This window comes from Olea europaea, unplaced genomic scaffold (genome assembly GCF_002742605.1).
Source record: "Olea europaea var. sylvestris unplaced genomic scaffold, O_europaea_v1 scaffold1300, whole genome shotgun sequence".
Lineage (NCBI taxonomy): Eukaryota > Viridiplantae > Streptophyta > Magnoliopsida > Lamiales > Oleaceae > Olea > Olea europaea.
Window position 1 is genome coordinate 53,870 of NW_019230466.1, and position 23,374 is coordinate 77,243.

Here is a 23,374-nt window from a genome sequence, read left to right on the forward strand (position 1 = left end):
CCTCATATGCAGACCGATCTAAGGTCGTATGTGCTGCGACACTTAGTGGAAGATTCCTCCTAAGGAACCTCATTAAGCCCTGCTTCATAGGCAGGTCGATCTAAGGTCGTATGTGCTGCGACACTTAGTAGAAGATTCCTCCTAAGAAGCCTCATTAAGCCCTGCTTTATATGCAAACCGATCCAAGGTCGTATGTGCTGTGACACTTAGTGGAAGATTCATCCTAAGGAATCTCCCCTCCTAAGGCATCTATAGAGCCCTGCTCTTCAAAGTTGGACGAGCTAAGGCCGTATGTAGTACTACACTTTGGCACAAATGCCCAACGTATATGCTTGATTTGAAAAGCGCGTACTGCACAACTAAGCGAAATTCATTTAAAGTAATTCTACACACTATTGTAACACTCTTACAATTTTTGCTAAGTCTGTGAGAAAAAGCCGTGCTGAACATAAACAAATTATCCATTTCAAAAGACTGTGAGAAAAAGCCGTACTGAACATAAACAAATTATCCATTTCAAATGATAACATCATAAACAATCAAAACGAAGTTCGAATCACAAGTCTAAAACACCTAAGGGTCTTGGGAGGCACGGGTGGTATCTCCAACATCCTGAGTTTTCGATAACACCCGGACTCCGACAGACTCTAACAACTTTCGCAACTCCTCCTTCTGCCCCTCCCGTGCCTCATCCAGAAAGGCCACATCAAGATCGGGCCTCTCCTTCCTGATGTGCCCTATCAACTCCTCCAGGGCTACAACGTACACATCCTGGGCCACCACGTCAAACTCGGAGGACTCCTTCCAGGCCTCCACCGCCCTATCGATCTTGGCCTCAGCCTCTTCAGCCCTTTTTGTGGCCTGCCTCGCCTTTTCATTGGCCTCCTGTACCTTTTGGATGGCCTCTCTAACTTTGTCACGTTCCTCTTCTGCCCAAGCTCTAGCCTCTTCCTCCGAGGCCCTCAACGCCTTGATCTCTTCCAACAGTCGCTCCTTGACATCGAGCCTGGAGTTCAGCTCAATCCTCATCTGATTCAGCTTCTCCTCATACTCCTTCTCCCGCAAAGCAAACTGGGCTTTTTCAGCCTCTATGCTATTGTAAAGGTTGAAGGCCTGATCTTTTGTCTCTACGAGTTTGTCCAGCTCGGACTTCACCTGTTTTTATAAATCAAAAATCAAGTAAGTCATTAAGGCATTTACAAAAAAAAAAAAAAAAAAAAAAAAAGAAAAGAAAAAGGTAAGAGGTATACCTTATCCGCCACTACCATCATGTACAAAACTGATCGGTGGACATGGAGTTGAGCAGTGACCAAAGCCTCGCCAATGGGCATCTCATTCAGATAGCCCTGCTCCCTCTCACCCCAGCTCCGGGTAAGTAAATTGGCCGACTTCCTCAAAGGCGAAGTGAGCGGGGCAGTCATGCCCTTGGAAGGAGAAGGAGCTCGGAGATAGTCAAGAAATATCTCTGGTCTGTGTCCCACCAGACTTTCCCAGCCCGGCCTTTGTAAATCTAGGCACCCATCCTTCAAGTTCGCAGAACTGGTCCCCACAGTAGAAGGAGCAACCGACGATGGCAACGAGGGAGACGACAGAGTCGGGCTCGACAAAGGCACTGCCTCCGGAATTCTCAGTGATGCCGGGGATGCTGATCGATTCCTCTTTAACAGAACCTCTTCCTCCACCTCCTCAGAACGACTCTCCATCCGTTCTGGGACTTCTCTCTTTTTTCCCTTTGATGCAGCAGCTGCCTTGTAACCCCGCATTTCGTCCTGATGACCTGAGAGAAAATGAAATGCTCAAACATGTATATGCATAAAGAAATTATAATCGCGAATGAAGATCAAAATATTACCTGAGTTGGATGGAGCCGAACTTGAAACTCGTACTTGCAGCAGTCCGGTCCGGTATAAGTTCGAATCCAAGATTACAAACTTACAGGACCTCTGCTTTTTAGGTAACGACCTTATTTTCTCAGCTCCTCTCTGAGTATCTTTGGTTAACGTCTTCTTCTTGTAATCTGCACAAAGAAAAATACCGAGGTCAGCACTTCGACAAACATACGCCTTGCTAAAAGACTAAAACCCAAAAAAACACTTACATAACGAATGATAGAGCCTAGGAACAACATCCTCCCTATTCACCTCGGCAGAATGAAACTGTCACTCCCCCAATACGTAAAACCATTCTTCCTTTCATTTCTTAATTGAAGAAGGGGTGTCTAACACCAAAGAACCTCCCGTCCTGGGCCTAACGCTTGTGTACTGCCAGCCCGAGTTCTTCTCATCCTCCTTAAAAGTAAACAAAGAATCGAATTGCTGGACACTCAGCTCAGGATTCCCCATTTGGTCCCACAGAATAAGGGTGGCTATTAAGGTTCGCCACCCGTTAGGACATAGGTGCGTGGGAGCTATGCCCCAAGAAGAAAGGGATTTACGGATCACCGTAGGACAAGGAAGCCTAAGGCCAGCCTAGAGGATGTCGAGTTCAGAGCAACACATCCCTTAGGAGGAGTGTCAGCTCGGTCAGATGGCTCTAGTATTATCATAACTACCAAACTAGGAATGGCGTATTTAGCTCGCCAGCTAGCCAACACAACCCCTGTCACAACCAACCTATAAGAACTCGCCCCCCACTCCCCGGAATTACTCTCTTCAACATCCTTACCGGATCCCCCTGCTCCCTCGGAACCCTCACGTCCTAAGTCCATCACAGGATGCCCTAAGTCAGTTGGGTTAACTACAGAAATAGGAATGGGGGTAAAAACTTCCCTACAACTAGAGGACGAACTCAAGGAAACTGACTCTTCTTGCTGATTGCCCCAGGAATGAACTCTAGACTCGTCTGAACTCATGTGTAAACTAAGAAAAGAATCACAAACTGAAAGGAGGCAGCAGATAAGAACAGAAGGATACCTGAGAGATGAACTGAGAAAAGGACCTCACTCGAATACGAACTTAGAGAAATCGCCCAAATATCCGAGAGAGTAAAAATCAGCGAAATAGGAAGAGAAATGATTGAAAAACCTGATTTAAAGAAAGGGAAGATAAGAGGGCGCGATCTGAGCCATTCATCCGAAAATAGAGAGAAAATTTCAACGGTCCAAAACTCTGGGAGACAAAACGATGTAGTTTTGGCCAAACTTGCTGAAGAAGCTACTTATAAATGGCGTACAGCTCATCCACCTCTAAAGATGACACTTGTCACAATCATAAATGTACTACTTGGAGAAAGCATCATTGAGGTCAGCCCCCCACGATAGGGCTGACCTGGGGGTAATTGTTGACATCCGAACTCCGATCTGGTAAAAACAGTTCGCTAATCCCACCTCAGATAATCGGCCCACACTCTTAGGTCGGAGTTATCCGCCGTTATCTTAGAAAAACATCATGATTATCCCTTGTCACATCACCCTATCAATCAGAGATACTTGCCACAGGTGATGTCATCGCCGCCTGGAATGGCTTGAATTCCAGCCCCCTACAGGTCATCATTACTTTGGTAATACATTGGCATATAACCACCGGCCTCATTGACCAATCATTGGATAATTCGGCGACCCAAGTTGCGAGCTCGGCACTGTTGCTGATTTGATTGATTTGATGTAATTTCGGCTGAAATCTGTATAAATAGTTGAGTAGGACCCTTGTAAAGAGAAAAAAAATTGAGATAACGACTTATGGCACTATCACATCTTTGTGATCTTTTCTAAACACAAATCGCATTTTTTCTTAAAGTTGGTTCAAAATCATCCTTGCTAATTTTGACATCAACACATACCATGAGTGTTTAATATACTATTTATTAAGATAATCACGTTGATAATAATAAAATTTTGGTTTTTTTGGTTGAAACTTTCTCTTGGGATGTAATCGAGTTTAAAGTTCATGAGCATTTTTTGGCTTGACTTTGAGTGAGCTTTTCCTAGAAAATGCCAGTTTGTTGCTGATATTAGAAGGGCAGAATTTTTCCTTAGTCCATTGTTTTATACTGTTTGTTGCTACTACATAATCTGTAAGTTGGTTTCTCGTTGCCAACTATGCATAAAAAGGTCGATATTGTGAGTAAAAGTGTTGTTCATGTTAAAAATTTGAAGTAAAATCTTAATTTGTAGGTCCACGAGGACTTAACTCTCTAAATTCAGTGTGACACACTCTTCCCTTTCTTTTCTTGTTACTAACTGTTAGCGTTTGAAAATTGCCCAATCCTTAAAGAATTGAAAATTAGAGAAGAGAACAAGTGAAGTCAGACTTACCCTAACTTGCCATAGCAAAATGCAAAAAGCCTCTGGCCAAGTAAAGTTGTACTTATTTCGCAGTAGATGAATGGTTGTATCGGGCCTAGAAGACACAACTTCACTTCGCCTTTTCTTTTATATTGTTCTTCTTGTTGCCTCTATTATCTTATTATATTTTGTAAACATTGATGAAAGAAAAATTCTTAGATGGTTGGTTAGTTATTTCATTTATTTTAGACGTACAGTACTCGTAGTAAATTAGCAGTCTTTTTACGTGATTTGCTACTTTTATTAAATTTTTATATTTGCAATTTTTGAATTACTTTATAGGTCAATGTCGAGGCTTACCACATATGCAAAATAGCTCAATACTTGATTTAGCCTTTCGAAACTCTACTTACTGCCATTATTTTTTCGCACTTAACATAAAATTTGTTATTTTTTCTGGACTTTTTTAACATTAAATTTCCTATAAGTTTCTTTAAGGTTTTATATATTTATTCCACCCTTCTATAGAACCAATTTGAGACCAAAAACAACGAAAGTATTGATAGTGATACTACCAAATAGTTCAGAGAGAGCCCAATTTCCATCATTCTTTTTGTTTGTTGGTGTGCAGGTTGAAAGCATACAAGTTCATGCAGATGAAGGTGGCGCCACACAAACACGTGGTGGTGTATATTGGTTCATCTTGCCTGCTGGATGTAGTTATCTTTACCTTTTAAAGGCATTTTGTAAGATAGATAGAATTTTGAGCTGTAGAACCTCAAGTACATGTTTGGTATGCAGTAGTCCAATGACTGGACGATATCATGAACGATATTTTTAGCTTCTTTTTTACCTTAATGCTATTCCAGTGCTATTTATTCACTTCTGACATATTAGCTCTGTTTAGTTAGTAAATTTTGATAAAAGTTGATGAAATGTGGTTGAAAAATTGATCGAACTTGTGGGTCATATGAAATGTGATAATGAATTTGAAGAAAAATGAGTTCTAGAAAATAGGTGATAAAGAGGGCTGAATTTCATTTCGGGAGAAATAATTTTTTCCCTTTTCCTGTATCATTTCAGATCTTGGTTCATCATTCTGGGGAATGGTTTTGATACTTGCATCCACAAATCTACTCGCTGCAAGAATTGCTGCCGGATGTTTAGCTGTTGCTCTTGTGGTTATGTTTTTCGTGGCTAAAAATGTAAGTCTTGATTTTTTCACAGATGGTTACTGATTACACACTCTTGGTGGCTGCAGGTACTAGGATGTTGCAATACATTGTTGATTCTGTAAATTATTACCTTTTTTTCCAGAATTAACAAATTTTCAGGAATTAGAAATCATTGTGGTCGTGCACATCTCAAACTTTTGATGAAAAAGTTGACGCGTGTACATGAGGGTGCGTGTTGAATACTAAATTTCAATTAATAAACGTGTCCCCCTCTAAAAGTTAAAATTATTCATAATTGGAAAACAAATAAATGCAAACTCCCAGGAGTAGAACTATTAAGAATTAATTGAGTTTATCAAACAAAAACAGGCCGAGTGTAAACTAGTAAAGATGTTGATGTTCTTTGTGTCCTAAAAATGTGCTGAAAATTATAGGCTTCTTTATGTGCGATTGGAAACGATATGAACTCAAATTCATTCTAGTGATGTACACTGTTTTCTTAGGACATGTTTGGTAGGCAGAATGAGATTAAAAAATACTTATTTTTCTGCCTTAAATTGTCTGGCACTTAACTGTCCATCTTATGAAACGACCTATTGTTGGCCAGTGGAAATTTGTTAGTCTAAATATGTCATTCACGGTGTGAAGTGAAATTTCTGTAATTTCTAATCTATTATTGTCCTGGTTATTTAACAGTGGACTCTTCGGTGGATTTGTATTGGTATGATCTTTGCAGACAAGCCAAATTTTACTTTTGATGATAGACGACGATGCTGATATTCATGAGTTCAATTTATCAGGATTTATCTTGTTCATTCTTGTTGCATGGGTTCTTCAAGAAACCACACGAATTAAAATCCTTCGCTACATTATTCTGTTCATTGGTAAGTTATCTGCCTTCACGTTCTTATGATTTAACTCTCCCTATATATATATACATATATATATACATATATATATATATATATATATTTATATGGAGATCTAATTCTGCAAATTCACATTCCGTGTTAAAAACACTGTTAGTCATCCAAATTATATTGTTTCTCTGTGTCGAAGAACTTTTATTTTGGTTCCAAATCAGTTACTAAAAACTTTATGTAACGGAAATCCCTCGATAAATCTTGATTCCGGGCTCAGAAAACAATCAAACGAACACCGGTTTACCTTGGCTCGATCCGAGAATTTTACCTTCACTTTGGACTGCTCTCTTTCTCTCTAACCCCACAAAGGAGAAGGGTGGTGGTGTTAGCAATCCACAAAGGTATGGAGAGGAAGAAGAACTGTTGACACATAAAAATTCAGCCCAAATCGAACGGCCCAAGGAATGAAGCCCAATTGGAGGATCCCCAAATCAGATAGCCCAAAGAACGAAGCCCAATCAAACAATTCAAGATGAAGGCCCAAATAGGGAGGCCCAAGAACGCCATAACACTATCGCCCAAGTTTGCAAGTCGCCCAGAATTTAAGCAAATGGAGTGTCATGCAGTCGCCCAGAAATGTTACTCTATTCTCGCCTAAACCTTCGAGTCGCCCAAAGTCTTAGCAAACAAAAAGTGTTGTGGTTATCAAGAAGTGCAGTTATCAAAGCAGTTATTAAAGCAGTCCTATCACGTTCCACGATTTAAGGAATTCAATTGAAAACGGTTGAACGACGAAAAGTAATGGCAGCAGTTAAAAAAGGCAGTTCCATGACAAGTTGGCCATTACGAGAAAAGTGGGCAGTTGTAGAACGATCAAGCAGTTTTTAGGTGGTTGATTACAAAGAGATCATCCAGGGAGTATAAAAGGAAGAAAAGACACAGAGCAAAGTGACCGAATCAAAAACTCTCGAACAGAGAACATGTAATTTTAAATTCCTTAACTTAGATTTAAACACTTCTTTCAGTAACTCGTGTGCTTGCGCCCCTTGGAGGCATTCTGTTTTTAATTTCCAATTGTAAAGTCATCACCAATAAAAGAACACTTCTTTTTGGAACTTTGTCTTAAGAGGTTTGTCCCTTACACAATCGTCTGACCCCTTTTAATTGTTAGCAACAAACCCGCGCGAAACAATTTGGCATGCCCTGTGGGACAGTGGTGTTTGTGTTGAAAATACAAAAGGTGAAACAATATGCCTCATAGATCCGATAAGGAAGCAGCAAGTCAGGGAGGAGTCCAGTCTGTGATCGAGCGATATGAGGAGCAGCATGCCTCTCCACGAACAGATGGACAGAATCAGAGCAGTAACAGTCGTTACGAACCAATGACAGAGTTGAGTCCTCGAACCATGCGTGCACTACTTGGAGAACTCACACAAGATGTCGTTGAACAGGTAAATTTTCGAAGTATTCATAATATGGAAAGATTTACCCAAAATGGGAATGCACATTATGACAACATGGCCAAACAACTAAACACTTTGAACGAACCGGTTCTGCCTCTTGCAAATCACTTTCAAATTAGGACAATTTTGGGACATAATCCCTCAGTCCTAAATTTGAATCAAGGGGTAGAACCACTTTCTGGTCCCTCTACTTCAAACCAAGGGGGTGGTGCAGTGCCAAATCAGAACAATAGTAGTGGTACGCCTAACTTGGGGGGTAATCCAAATATAAGAGATAATGTCCTAAACAATGGACAGAATACCCCACGAGTTAATGAGGGAATAAATGTTCAAGCTAATGGTAATGGCCCTAATCATGGTAACTTTGTTGCCAATCAAGGACCAAACATCAGACCTCATGCAAATCAACCGGTTAACCAACCTGTAGGAATTCCATATGACCCCAAAGTCATGTTGAGGAATCAAATTATGAAAATCGTACTGGATCAGATGGCTTTTGGGGTGCGTCTCGTCATTAGGCCGACTTACACAAAGCCATATCCTGATTGGGTAGACCAAGCATATCTATGGTCTAGAGGGTATAAAGTGCCAGAATTCTCACTGTTTACCGGTTTAGGAAAGGTGTCTACTCTATAACACATAGGGCGATTCACATTGCAAAGTGGTGATGTAATCGATTACCATAAAATGAGGCTTTTCCCTAGTTCATTAACAGGAGTAGCTTTCTCCTGGTTCATCAACTTGCCAGCGAACTCTGTTCAAACATGACAACAATTGGAACAGTTATTCCACGCTCAGTTTTATAAAACTGAGTCTGAAGTCACTTTAGCTAATTTGGTGAATCTACGTCAAATGCCAAACAAATGGGCAGAAAGTTTTCTCCAAAAGTTCAAGACAGCAAGAAGCAAGTGTTTTGTACCTCTGCCCGAAAAAGAATTTGTCAAAATCACTCAGGGCTGCTTGAGCTTTGATTTAAAAAAGAAATTTCAGGACAAGAAATTTCCTGACCTTTTCTAGTTGAGTACGAATGTGATTAGGTATGAACGACTGATAAGAGAGGAAGAACAGATGAAAAATTCTAGTTAAGGGACTTATTACAAAGACCCAAATTTTGACGTTCATACCATCAGCGACAAGTCATACGATCAGGCCGAAATGTGTTTGGCCGAATTGGTCAAAGGAGATACGTATACTTGTCCCATAATGGCCAAGTCTAGACCATCGGGTAAAGATGAGCCCATAAAAGATGGAAACATAAAGGCTAGAACGTTCTCGTTCGATGTAACCAAAGCTGACCTTATATTTGATAAATTATATAGGGATAAGCAGATAAAGTTGAGCGATAAGCATAAATTGCCAAACCCTGAACAAATTAAGGGTAAAAAATATTGTAAGTGGCATAATGCATGGTCACATTTGACTAACAATTGCTTGATTTTTCGCCATGTATTGCAGGATGCCATTGAATCAGGACGAATTACGTTCCACGATAAAAAGAAGATGGCAGTGGATGAAAATCCTTTTCCACAGCCACTTGGAGTGAACATTGTGATGTTTGGTTTCAAAAATAAGTTGCCAAAATTCAAGTTAATCGTAGATGATGGAGAAGAGGATCCTAGACCACATCCTAGTATCTTGAACGAATCAAGGGGAAAGAACCAAAAAAGGACAAACACATCCTGTGTGCAAGATGTAAAAGAGAAGTGAGTGGAAATACGGAGAAACCAGGGATATGGCAGCATCCCCATCGCCCTACTTTCTTCCCAAACACTCAGCCTGGTAGAGGGCGAGGTACATCATTCTATAGAGGACCGCCTTTTGAGAGGCAGTTCAGGCCAGCAGATAATGGGAGAACATTCAAACCGCAATCTCGCCGGCCAAATGTATGGCATTCGTTCCACTATAATGCAGGAAGAGCAGTACCCTTCGATGAGATGATTAGAACCCAACAAAGGCGTTTTCAACGAAACTATGGACGAATGATGAGGCAGCAATAGGGAGTGCCACATCCTAAAGCGCCTAAACTACTCAAGATAGCCAATCAAAATATTCTCAAGGATAGTGAAGAAATCGGTACAGATGAATCAATGAAAGAGCTGCCAGAAACTTCTTCTGGGAGATCAAAGTTTGAGCGGGCGGGACAGAAGGGATGGAGAAGATCCAGATCAGCCCCTTACTATCCAGTTCGGTACGTTACCTCCTGTCGTGGCCAATAATTACTTACTGGCCAATGAATTCAAGAATAAAGAAAAAGAAGAAGAAAGGGAGGACAACGAAGGAGAAGCTTGCGTGCTGAAATATGAAGAAGGTCAGACTTCTAGAGAGGCCCACAACGATGAAGAAGACGACGGGATGACAGACATTGAAGAAGAAATCGACCTAGAAGCAGAAGGAAGAAGGAGAGGAGTATCGCGCAATACTCTGTTGAAACAATTACATCGAGAGGGAGTTCACGAAGTAGACTTGTTGGGAGAACCATCTGGGCGTCCTTTCGATTTCTACGTACTGTACGGGACACCCAAAAGGAAGAAGAGAGTGCCTCGCTCTGAAAAGTATGGATCACCTCCAAGAATAATGCTCCCTCCCACAGGTTGGGTAACTGATGAGGAAGCATTAGAAAAAAGTAAGAAGGAAATTCAGGAAACAGAGGATCAGCGCGATATGCTGCACGTCGACTTATCACAGGGGGATAATTCGACAGAAAACAAGCAGGAAGTAGAAATAGAGGCTGCCGAAAAAGTTATTTTTAAATGGCTAGCCAGGAAATTAACTAAACACTTGAGGCCATTGTACGTTAAAACTCTAGTTAACGGCATCCTTATGGCAAAAGTGCTTGTCGACAATGGAGCAGCTATAAACACCATTCCATCTAGGATGATGAGAAAGTTTGCAAAGACAGAGTGACACGATTCCAACAGAAGTTATCCTTATGAGTTTCAACGGAGGAGCAACTTCAGCTAAGGGAGTTATGCCATTGGACATAACTATAGGAACGACTACTAGGACCACAGTCTTCTTTGTAATAGATGGTCCTACTAGTTACAATGTGTTACTAGGAAGAGATTGGATACATGGAAGTCGTTGTATACCCTCATCGCCCGATCTTTTGGAATAACAAAGGCGAAGCAGAGGTGGTACAGGCCGATAATAGGCCTTTTGTCGCAGAAGTAAACTCGGTGGAAAAGTTCATGTACGAAGGAAACTATGGACCTGTGATGGGGAAGAAACTCAAGTTGTCGCGCAAAGCGAAGAGCCATTTTCAGTGGACGCACTCACTGAAATGTTCAGACAGATGAGGCCAAATATAGTGGCCCTAGAAGAGTCAGTAATTGGCAAAAGAATAATCAAGGAGTTTTGAATGGATTCTAAGTTACAAAAGCAAATGGCCGATATTCAGGCCTTCAAAGCCAGACTAATGGCTTTCAATAAGGAATGCAATGACAAGGCGAAAGAAGAGACAGCCCTGAAAGCGCTGAAGGACAAATTAGCAATATTCGAGTTAGAACAAAGCATTGGCCGAGAAGTCAACAAGGTGGACTGTTTAGAAGAAGAAGTACTTACAAGGGAACTGGATGATGAAGTGATGTGGATCATCAAACCTGGACACGCTCAAACACAAAACCCTCTGATCAAAGTAAATATTGGCAATGAAGGAGAAGATCATCCAACATTCATCAGCCAGATGCTCGATCAAGAGGTTAGTGATAAATTAATCGCTTTGTTAAAGGAGTATAAAGATTGTTTTGTTTGGGAATATGAACAAATGCCTGGTTTACTTGGTGGAATATAGGTTACCAACTAAGTTTAATTTTAAACCTCATAGGCAGCCTCCTAGACGTTTTGCTCCTAATGTGCTCCCTGAGATTAAGAAAGAGATAAAGCGATTATTGAAAACAGGTTTTATGAGAACAGCCAGATATGTCGAATGGTTGTCCAATATCGTGCCAGTACTAAAAAAAAATGGTAAACTAAGGGTGTGTATAGACTTTAGGAATTTAAACATAGCTACACCCAAAGATGAGTATCCAATGCTCATGGTGGATTCTTTAGTAGACTCGACTGTCGGACATGTCATGTATTCTTTCATGGATGGGTATTCATGATACAATCAAATTTATATAACTGAAGAAGACATACACAAAATTGCCTTTAGATGCACTGAGTCTCTAGAATGTTTTGAATGGGTGGTTATGCCTTTCGGCCTAAAAAATGTAAGGGCAACTTATCAAAGGGCAATGAATTTAATCTTTCATGATATGATAGGCAAGTTTGTTGAAGTGTATGTAGATGACATAGTAGTCAAGTCCATTAAAGAAGAGGACCATTTCGAACAGTTAAGATGTTCGTTTGAGTGAATGAAGCAATATAAGTTAAAGTTGAATCCCTTGAAATGTGCATTTGGTGTTAATACAGGGAATTTTCTTGACTTCTTAGTACATAAGAGAGGGATTGAACTTGATAAAAATAAAGCGAAGGCCATTTTAGAGGCCAAACCACTCAGCAACAAAAAAGAATCGCAAAGGTTTCTAGGCCAAGTAAACTTTTTAAGACACTTTATTTCTAACTATGCAGAGCGAACTAAAGTCTTCTCGCCGCTCTTAAAGCTGAAAAATCAGGACGAATTCGTCTGGAAAGAAGAACATCAAAAGGCTTTTGAAAGCCTGAAGACATATTTATCAAATCCACTAGTGTTGGTATCACCAATCCAAGGACGGCCAATGAAAGTGTACGTATTGGCTGAAAAAGAATCAATAGCTGGAATGGTCGCACAAGAAGATCAATTTGATGAAGAAAGGGCAATTTACTACTTAAGTAGACGGTTAACAAAATGTGAATGTAATTACTCTGCCATCGAAAAATTATGTCTTACATTGTATTTCACATGTACAAAATTAAGGGCTTATTTACGGCCCGTAACCGTTTATTTAATTTTTAAAGTAAATTTAGTTAAGCATATGTTCTCGCGCCCTATTTTACACCAAAGGGTAGGTCTTTGGACATTAGCTTTATCAGAATTCGAGATACAATATATACCTCAAAAGGCAGTAAAAAATCAGGCTTTAGATAACTTTCTAGCCGATCATCCATGCCTTGACATGCCTGAAGAAATTGAATTAGAAATCAATTCGTTCGAGCTAAAACCTTGGGCGTTGTAGTTCGATGGGTCAAAAACCTCTAAAGGTGCAGGAGTAGGAGTAGCATTGATTAATCTTTTAGGGATTTGCTACAAGTTCGCATTTACGTTAGACTGAATGTGCACCAACAATCAGGCCGAATATGAAGTCTTAATTGTAGGCCTAGAACTAATGATAGATATGGGAGTAAGAAATGTGATCGTTAGGGGTGATTCTCAATTGGTAATCCACCAATTGATTGGTGATTTTAAATGCCAAAGTGATTCCATTATAAGTCAATATGAGATCGCCCAAGAATTGTTACAAGAATTCGACCAAGTAGAACTTCAATGTGTTAATAAGATATATAACGACGTGGCAAATGAGTTAGCCCAAATGGCCTCAGGGTACTAAAGGTTTTGAATTGGAAGTTTACTTGTGAATATGGAACTATATTGCCCGTGACTCAAAGAAGGGCGAGGAAGATTGAACTTCATTGCATACAAGATGGAGATGCAATGGGTTGGAGAACAGAGATTAAAAGGTTCCTTAAAGATCCTAATGGAGGGATTAGTAGGAAAATGAAGCTGTGTTTGCTGAACTATACACTAATAGATGAAGAGTTGTTTAAAAAATGCTCTGATGGTGTATTGCTAAAGTGTGTAAGTTTGCAAGAAGCCAGGACGATCATGGTTAAGGTGCACGAAGGGATATGTGGAGCTCATCAAGCTGGCCAAAGGATGAGATGGTTGCCAAAGATGGGAGAATTATGCGTTCAGTATGCAAAGAGTTGTTTAGCATGCCAAAAGCATAGTCCAATACAAAGGGCGTCAGCACGAGAGATGACTCCTATTATTAAACCTTGGCCGTTCAAGGGTTGGGTGATAGACCTGATAGGGAAGATTTATCCTCCATCGTCCAAGCAACATGCTTTTGTTATAGTTGCAACCGACTATTTCACCAAGTGGATAGAGGCGGTACCTTTGAAAGAGATCACCCAAAAGAATGTCATAGAGTTTATCCGTGATCACATCATTTATAGGTTTGGAATTCCACAAACGTTGATGGTAGATCACGGAACATTTTTGAATGGGGATCAAGTGAACAAATTTTTGAGCGAGTTTGGGGTTAAATTAGTAAACTCCACACCATATTACGTTCAATCCAACGGACAAGCAGAATCTTCTAATAAGATTCTAAAAAATGTCATCAGAAATATGATAGATGAAAATGTCAGAAATTGGCACGAATGTCTGAACAAGGCCTTGTGGGTTTATAGAACCTCACCTCGGTCAAGTACCAAAGTTACTCCTTTCCAACTTGCTTATGGACAGGAGGCCGTTTTGCCTATAAAAATCAACGTACAATCGATTAGAGTGTGCTTGCAATATAAGTTGAATGATGATGAGTATACAGAATCACTAGTTCAAAATTTATTAGGGTTGGACGAGTTAAAGTTGGACGTCTTAGATAGATTGCAAGTTCAAAAACAAAGAATAGCTAAGTTTTATAATAAAAAAGTCATAGCCAAGTCGTTCAGCCTGGGTGAACTAGTTTGGAAGAGGATACTCCCTTTGGATAGCAAGGATCCAAAGTACGGGAAGTGATCGCCCAATTGGGAAGGACCATACAAAATAAATAGTGTGTTGCCCAATGGAGCGTATCATTTGGAAGATTTAGATGGCACCAAGCACGTGAGATTCATTAACGACAAATATTTGAAAAAATATGTTCCTTCTTTATGGGAATGTGAACAGATAAAAGTATAATCAAAATATGTTGAACGATTAAGGATAACAAGGTCAGAGCGAAATACGTTCAAATAAAGTCCTTTATTATCAAAGTTCATTACAAAGATGCAAAAATACAAATAATGGATGCTCTAGAAGGTACAATAAAAAATAAGCTAATCTCCCGGTCAATCGTCGAGTAAGAGGGTGGACTGGCCTCGCACCGCCTTCCTAAATGTATCGCTGCAATGGTGGGATCGCCGAGTAAGAGGGTGGACTGGCCTCACACCACCTTCCTAAATGCATCGCTGCAATGGCGGGCAAAGAGGCTGAGAAGCACTCTCAGCAAGCAAGGTGGCCCGCAAGCATCCCAAAAATTGCCTTCTATCATCGAACTCCTTGTAAAGGACAAAGAGACGATGGGAAGAACTTTGATGGTAAAAACTTTGCTGCTGGCCAAAAAATATTTCTTATACCTCCCACACCAAAGGTGACATCAAGGCAAATAGTAAAATGGGTGGACCAAACAATCCATTTTTATAGAAAGACGAAGGTTTCGGATTGATTGTCAGAATGCCAAACAATGGCAGCAAATTGGTTTCGAAGAAGAAAATGAAGATGAAGATGGAAAGTGCGAAGCATACGTATATTTATAATGGGGTGGAGATGAAGAGACAGAATTTGAGCAGCCATATTCTGCCTAGTAAATGGAATTAAGTAGCCCAAAGTCTTGGGAAAAGAGGTGGAAATATCAAGAGAAAATGTGCAAGATTTTTAGCACAAAGCAGTTAAATGCTTGAAGAATTGGCGATTAAAAGAAAAACGTCAAATAAATGCACAAGAAGTTAATATATATGTTCATTAATGATGAACAAGGTAAAAAAAGGAAAGTCAAATGTGAAATTACAAAAAGAAAAGTTAAGGCGTCATATGTCTTAATTACAATCCACTCCATACTGAACGAATTCGTTCCCTAAGTTTTTCCCAATCCTCGTTCTGCCGAGAGGAAGTGATGTTCAATTCAGCCACGACATCATCATCAATTTCCAACTTCTTGTACTGCTCGACCAAAGACTTAGTTTGCTCAATTCCTTGGGAGGCGTTGCGCTTTTTAGCAACCATTCTTGCCTTGCAGTCGTCCATTTTGGCCTGAAGTTCCTTCATCTGAGCAACCAAACTAACCATCAAAGAGTCTTCAATCATGATTTCGGAAGAGATTTCTTTCAACTCGTCCTCAGCCTTGTTGATCTCCGGACGCAATGACTCTTTTTCAGATACGGCGCGAAGATATTGAGTACTTTTGGCCTTTAGTTCAGCATTCTTGGCCAACAAGGAGAGGACCTCGGAATGGATAACTTTCAACGTCGCTTTAAAATCGGCAGAAAGATTGAGCGACGGAAGTGTCAGTGCTTGCTCCAACTTTGCATTCAAATGCTCAAGCTTATCCTTGTGTCTGGCAGCACTAGTCTTACCAACGTCAATATCCATGAAAGACACGTACTCAAAAATCGACTGCTTGAGAAACTTCAAATCTTTCTCTGAAGAAGTAGCAGGACGACCAGATGGAGCGGGGCGAGATGTCTTGACTTGCCCCCAAGAAGCGAACAAGTTTTGGATGTAACGCACAATCTTGTCAACATTCTGCAAAGAAAATTGCCAATATTGAAGATTCTCACTACAACGAACAAGATGGAAATAAAAGTGAAGCAAAGATTACCTCATCAATAATCGTGGAAGATGGCATATCCTCAGCCAAGTTTGCCACCTGTGGCTCCACCATTCGTGAGGACTTCCCCTTGTCTGAGCGAGAAGATGTTGCCACAACGGGCAGACTCATAGGAGCATCTGCAAAACTCAAAAGCAACAAATCAAAAACCAAATAGCACAAGCAAAGGTAAAGCATCAAAAAACTGAATTATCTTCTGCTTCGATGTTTGGGGGGTTGACGCCCTGGGAAGAAGGTGACTCATCCATTGGTTGTGATGATGATTCTGGGATTGAAAATGTCTCTTTAAGCGTAGTCCCTTTATCAACTGGTTTGGATGAAGCAGCCTCAGCGGAGGATGATGGAGCAGGAGCTGTCGACGCCAAAGCCTTTAAAGGAGAGGCTGAATTTTTCTGAGAAGTCCAAATAAATCATCAGCACACAGAAAAGTTTCAAGTATGGAAAAGTATGCTTGTGAGTAAACCAATTTAATTACCTTCCTCCTGATGATAAGAGGGGTGTCATCATCATCATCAACATCATCCTCCAGAATGGGAGATGTTGAGGCTGGCCATTTGTGGCTTGGGGCACTCTTGGCTGCAGTAGGTTTGGTAGGGAGAGAAGAAGATGGACGAGCAGACTGTTTAACGCGACGAGGAGGAGAAGGACTCCGGATAGACAAAGGAGTGACTAAAATAGGAGGAGGGGAAGAAATGCTCGGCTAGTTCAGTGAATGAAAGGCACGATTGGCAGCAGTCGTAAACAATCTGCGCTTCACTGACGGCCAGAGCTGTTCAAAAAGGGGATGGATGGCGTGGCTAGAATTGAAGGGGGCTAATGAAAAATAGCTTGTTAAAAGAAGATTGCGAGCATTTATAGCCTCTGCCTCCGCCTTATTAATAATATGGAAGCGGTCAATTAAGTTCCTTGAGTAGCAAGGAGGAACAGGCCAAGTTTGGTCGAAACCAAGTTGGCGAGCAAAAAATTGGGGAGCATATATTTCTACCCCTGCCTTGGCATTGGTCCCAGTTAAAATATCTTGAAATAACTCCCTCTCGATTAAAAACTGGATCCAAATGAGCAGAGAGGTGCTCGCCCTGTCTATAATGGAGGGGGGATGCACATAGTTTGGAGTCAAAAAAGGAGGAAAAGGAAAGAAGGAAGGGATTGAATCCAAAGAATAAAAGAATGAAAAAATGTCCCTTCTAGACATATTTACAGGAGCCAAGGGCTCAATGGCTAGCCCATAGCAGCTAGCAGAAGAACGAGAAATTGATGGAGCACCAAGTAATGGAAAATAGGATCTCAACCACAGTTGAGTGAACCAAAGAGGTCCACTACCAGTGGGAGATGCATCATTCTTCAATTGAGTTTGAAGAGAAGCCAGCCTCTATAAAGGGCAGCCAAAAAGAAAGAACATAAATTCAAAGGCCTGCCACGCGCCAATTCGTGCGCTATAAGTAAATAACTCAGGGAGGGCTTTATGCTTGGCACATACAAAACATATTTACAAAGCCAAACCAGAAGAAAGGCTACTCGCTCGGTATGAGAAGGCTCAGCGCTCGAATGGTTATGAAGGGCTTGCAGGCTTGAATAAGACTCAGTGTAGTTTTTACCAAACTTTGGGGCGCCACCAGAAACCAAGATACCAGGAAAAATGGTATCGCCCAAATGTGGTAGATTCACTAGGGCCCCAACATCCCTTAAAGTAATAGACATGGGGCCAAGAGGGAAAACAAAGGTATTATATTCAGAAGACCAAAAACTTAGAGCGATCGAAAAAAGTGCTGAATCAAAAGTAGGGGGTTGAATAGAGATTTCTAACAAATCAGAAATCCTAGCATTATCAAAAAGTGCCTTAGTAGGACCATGGTCCACAAGGCGAGCATGCCACCTACAGAAAACTACGTCAAATTTGGGCCAAGTGCGAATACCTCTTTCGCGAAGTGGCCCCAGCGACAGAGAGTTTAGAAATGGAGGGCCTTGAGTACAAGAAAACAGCTGGCCCACCGCCGCCTGTTCGACTGCCTCTGCATTGTTGAAGAAAGGACCTAAGTAGATCTCATTGAGTTCGACATTGGCAGGCGCGAGAAAGTTCGGAGTTATGTATGGACGACTCAGAAGTTTCTGAAAGTCATCAAAACTAAAGGAGTCGCCAGATTGAGATTGTGAAGTAGCCATTAGGAATGAAACGAAGTTTTTTCAGAGTTACATAGCAGGGAAGCAAAAAGATGAACAGTAAATTGTGGGAGAGAAACGCGAAAAAGTGAGGCGTGATTTAATGGTGCAGTGAAATGGCGTGTTTGGGGGTTATAAGGATTTGCAAAGCGTCGCACATTTTCAAGCTATAGAAGAAAACAATGATTGAAATCCTTGGAAATTCCGAATGTTGCTGGAAACACAAAGTGAATATGGCAAAATTTAATAATTGGTATTAATTCTGCCATATTGGGGGGTAATTGTTGACACATAAAAATTCAGTCCAAATCGAACGGCTCAAGGAATGAAGCCCAATTAGAGGATCCCCAAATCAGATAGCCCAAAGAACGAAGCCCAATCAAACAATTCAAGATGAAGGCCCAAATAGGGAGACCCAAGAACGCGATAACACCATCGCCCAAGTTTGCAAATCGTCCAGAATCTGAGCGAATGGAGTGCCATGCAATCGCCCAGAGCTGTTAGTCTATTCTCGCCCAAATTTTCGAGTCGTCCAAGGTCTTAGCAAACAAAAAGTGTTGTGGTTATCAAGAAGTGCAGTTATCAAAGCAGTTATTAAAGCAGCCCTATCACGTTCCATGATTCAAGGAATTCAATCGAAAACGGTTGAACGACGAAGAGTAATGGCAGCAGTTAAAAAAGGCAGTTTCATGACAAGTTGGCCATTACGAGGAAAGTGGGCAGTTGTAGAACGATCAAGCAGTTTTTAGGCGGTTGGTTACAAAGAGATCATCCAAAGAGTATAAAAGGAAGAAAAGACACAGAGCAAAGTGACCGAATCAAAAACTCTAGAACAGAGAACATGTAATTTTAAATTTCTTAGCTTAGATTTAAACACTTCTTTCAGTAACTCATGTGCTTGCGCCCCTTGGAGACATTCTATTTTTAATTTCCAATTGTAAAGTCATTACCAATAAAAGAACACCCCTTTTTGGGACTTTGTCTCAAGAGGTTTGTCCCTTACACAATCGTCTGATCCCTTTTAATTGTTAGCGACGAACCCGCGCGAAACAAGAACAGTGGTTGAATCTTACTCACAATCTCACATGGCTTCCCTCTCTCTCGGTTGCCTCTCTTCTCTCAACTCTTCTCTCCATTGCTACAACACATACACCACCCCTAAAACGGTTGGGAGATAAATATATATATAGGTTAGTTTAGGTCACTCTAAATGGGCCTAGGGTTCACTAAGCGGGCTACCAATTAACCTAAACTAATGGCTCAATATTCAACTCCATATTAATCACTAAATGGTCCAACTAACCAAATAATCATCCAACCCAAATCCGAACCATCCAAAAGTGTAGTTCATCTCCGAGTCGAGCCCAAGTCCATGGTGTCGATAAATAATCCGACAACTGTTTTAAATCATCGTCCGGATTATTGGGTATCAAAAAACCCACACTTTATTTTAGTTTTGACACTACTACCTTTCTATCATAAGTTAATGAAAATGTTCATGTAGTGGTGCTTACGATTGTAGTGGCATGGTGGCTTGCGGGAGATTGGGAATAATGATTAAGATTTTTCTTTTTTTCTAAAATTTTTGTTGCCTTGGAAAGGCTAGTTCAACAAACGCGTTTCTGTCCAGTTAGATGATAAAGACAATGTACTAACAGATTTTCACGCCACCTCATATTTCTGATAGCCACGTGAGCATTTCATCTAATTTACCAAATGGAGGCAAACAGAATGTCTAGAATGAAACAAATTGAAACTTTAGTAACTATGTTGGAACAAAAAAACTTCGGCGACCAAAGTGAAACAACACTGTCAGTTGTGTGATTAGTGTTTTTGACCTGCACATTTGTGAAGATTGATGCCAAGGGATGAAAAACTTGTTACTTATTTCTTTTTTTCTGATATTCAGGTGTTATGAATAGCCTATTCTCTGTATATGGTATGGTCTCAAAGAAAGAACTATATTTTTTCTTTTTCTAGTTAGCAACGACTTAGAAAGGTCTAACATGTCTTTTCTTTTGTTCAGATATATACGGTGATCTGATATCTCGAAGAGTTCATATTAGTGATGCCGAGAAATTTGCAGAAGTTTGTCCGTGCCCTTGTAATGGCGTTGGATGGGGTGTTATTTGGTGAGCATATATATATATATATTCATTTTCAGAACGTGTTTGGTTAAGACTGAAAAATAGTAGAATCACTTTCTACAAAGTAAAGACTTATTTTCTACAAAAGCTAGTTTTCGTGCCAAACAAAATAACTTAAAAGTTACTTTCGAGTTTAGTCGAAATTGCTCTAAGGGCCACATGGTCGCAATTTGATCTCACATTTCATTTTGTTTCCTATTTATGTTACATTTTTTCTGTGTAATTATACAATATCAATTGCAGGGGATTTGTTTCTTTCTTATTCCTTTGTGGGGCGATGTATATTGGTCTCGTAATCTTAAGGTAAAACTGCTCATTCGCTGTTTCTCCTGCCAACCCAAGTGCATTGTTATTTTTTGTATATTGTTTAGGATAAGCTGTTAATTGTGGAAAGCTGGACAAATACGTGCCTTGACACCCCAATTAGAATCACGCAACAACAATTGAAAAAGAAAAATCCCCCATTTATATGAACCCTAGATTCCTCCCCAATTGAAACCACAAGAATGTACTACACTCACTGAATTTGTCCGAGTGATTGTTCTTGGACCACATATTCTTTCATGCGAGGGATACCAACAACCAAGAAGTAATATATTGACTGATTTGAATTTTGGTCCTTTTTTCACATTTTTAGGTTTCAATTTTGATGGGTTGGAATTTTTGAATGGGAATTGGTTAGAAAATTCCAACTTTTAGCAAAAACGTTCTCGTGGTTATATAATATGACCATATATTTGCTTATAGATTTTTCTTCATTTTTGTGTTGGTTTTATATAAATTACTTTTATCAAAGTCAATTGAAATTTACTGTTAATACTGAAGAAGGTTAATGCTTTATACTACTATAAGAGGTTCAAAATTATATTTACAAACTTCTTGCATAATGAAACACTGATACCAGTTTTAGATGAACCAGTAGCATTAACATGGCTGAAAAGGGATGTGGGTGCTTTGTTAATCACAATCTGGTTTATGGTTGCATAATAAAAAATGTTTACAGAAGCTATTAATCCCAGAAGATGCTTGTGTATCCATGTCTGAGCATAAATCAGCAGAACTCTAATTCCATCTGATAAAGCTTCAGCATTAATCTACTTTCTGTTGGATGTTGTTTGTCCTGCAAAGTTGGCCATTAATAATAGTCTTGTTTAAAATTCTAGGATGCCGGTGAAGAATTTTCGATGAAGAAGTGAATCCCAGGGTTCGTGAAAATGGGGGGTGATTTGGAATCATTTTGGGGTTTCTCAATTGCTGTTATGTGGTTCTAATTGGGGATTTGAGTTTTTGATTTGGAGGAGGAGAAAACATTATTTAAATAGTTAAAAGGAAAATGCCACTTCATTATTAGTGTTTTTGTGTAGCTTTCCACAAATGATGACGTGTTTTGCCACGTTGGATTTCTATCCGACATGTGGAGTTTTTTGTCCAGCTGGAGAGGGGGAAGTGAGATGAGTGACGGATGGATAATGTTATGTATAGTTGAGTGAGTACTTAGTAACCCTTTATAGTTTAGTGAGCAAGTAGTAACAAATACAAATATCAGTGAGCAATCATTTAATTAACTCGATATAGTTAGGTTGTGAGCTTTTGAGCATAGGGGCATACTTAATAACAGAAATTCTGCGTTGAGCTAAAAATTAAGTTAAAATGAATTATAAGGACTTAGAGCTTTAATCCTGCTTTCCCGCTTCAATCAAAAAGAGGGAAGAAAATTTCCATTAGCAAGGTGTTCTAGGGAAAGAGTAGCGATCTTCTTGTTCTTGTATGGCTCTAGTTGGATTCACATAGATATTCAACCATGTGGTACTTTATTGTATGATCTGTGACTCTTATGCCCTCATCCCAATCGTCCCGTGGAGGAATATGTGCATCTACCATTTTATCTGCATAAACATCATAATCTGCTTCCAGAAAGCCATACGGTTTGAAAGAAGCTTGTACAGTTTGGGAAGGGTTTCGACCCTTCCAAAGAGAAAGCAGGCATACTTTATTATATGGAACAGAAAATGAATGAGTTAGGACCAAGAGACCCTTTATATGGATTTTAATAGTTAACAATAGATATTGTGAATTATTATGATCACATGTTGTGATGAATGTATTCGATAATGCAGCTAGGTGATCTTCTTCCTGAATTCAGCATGTCCCATTTCTTAATGTGTCGGGAATCGAACTACCTCCAGCAATCTCAGCGAAAGCAGGTTCGAAATTCATGGGGTTTTTGGTCTTCTTTGGCAGGCAAAATTACTTGAAGAACTCATGAAATTATTGTTACACCTTTTGGATGATGACTGAATTGAAACAATTGAAACAGTGTCCTTTTTGTTGAAATTCCAAAAACACCCTCCCCAAGGACTTCGTGCTCCCTACTATTATCCGCCCTATGATCCCTCGTTACATGTAATGCGGTTCATATTATTTTTCATCAATGACGTAATCGAGTACAATTTTCATAAATGAGTGATATGGAAATTTGAATATTTGTTGATTTTGATATTATAATAAATAATTTTATTTGGAAGTTTAGACTTGAAAAATTCTAAAACTTCCATGTGAGTCTACTTCCCCAAATACCAACCCCAACTCACCCCTACTTGTCCAACAACACAGAGAGCTTACTTATTAAATGCTATAATATCTTTTTTCATTAGTCTCCCCTCCCATTAAATAAAATATTGGGATAATTTCTAGATAAGAGAAAAAAATATATTTATTTTTAAGGAAAGGACGACTTGAATAGTTGGGTTGAGTCGAGCCGTATCTTGTGCCAATTT

At 39.9% G+C, this 23,374-nt stretch overlaps 1 protein-coding gene across 3 annotated transcripts in view; it reads left to right on the forward strand.

Annotated features, from left to right (window-relative positions):
• LOC111374834 overlaps window positions 1-23,117 on the forward strand; it is a 32,792-nt gene extending 9,675 nt beyond the window's left edge. For 2 of the 3 annotated variants that reach the window (XM_022997569.1, XM_022997571.1), the window contains 8 exons: window positions 4,854-4,938; window positions 5,306-5,427; window positions 6,094-6,118; window positions 6,198-6,281; window positions 20,360-20,389; window positions 20,477-20,582; window positions 20,841-20,900; window positions 21,761-22,708. In XM_022997569.1, coding sequence (XP_022853337.1) covers window positions 4,854-4,938; window positions 5,306-5,427; window positions 6,094-6,118; window positions 6,198-6,281; window positions 20,360-20,389; window positions 20,477-20,582; window positions 20,841-20,900; window positions 21,761-21,785 — 537 coding nt within the window. In that variant the 3' untranslated portion in view covers window positions 21,786-22,708. The other variant, XM_022997570.1, reaches the window with a different exon arrangement.
• The last annotated feature ends 257 nt before the right edge of the window (window positions 23,118-23,374 follow it).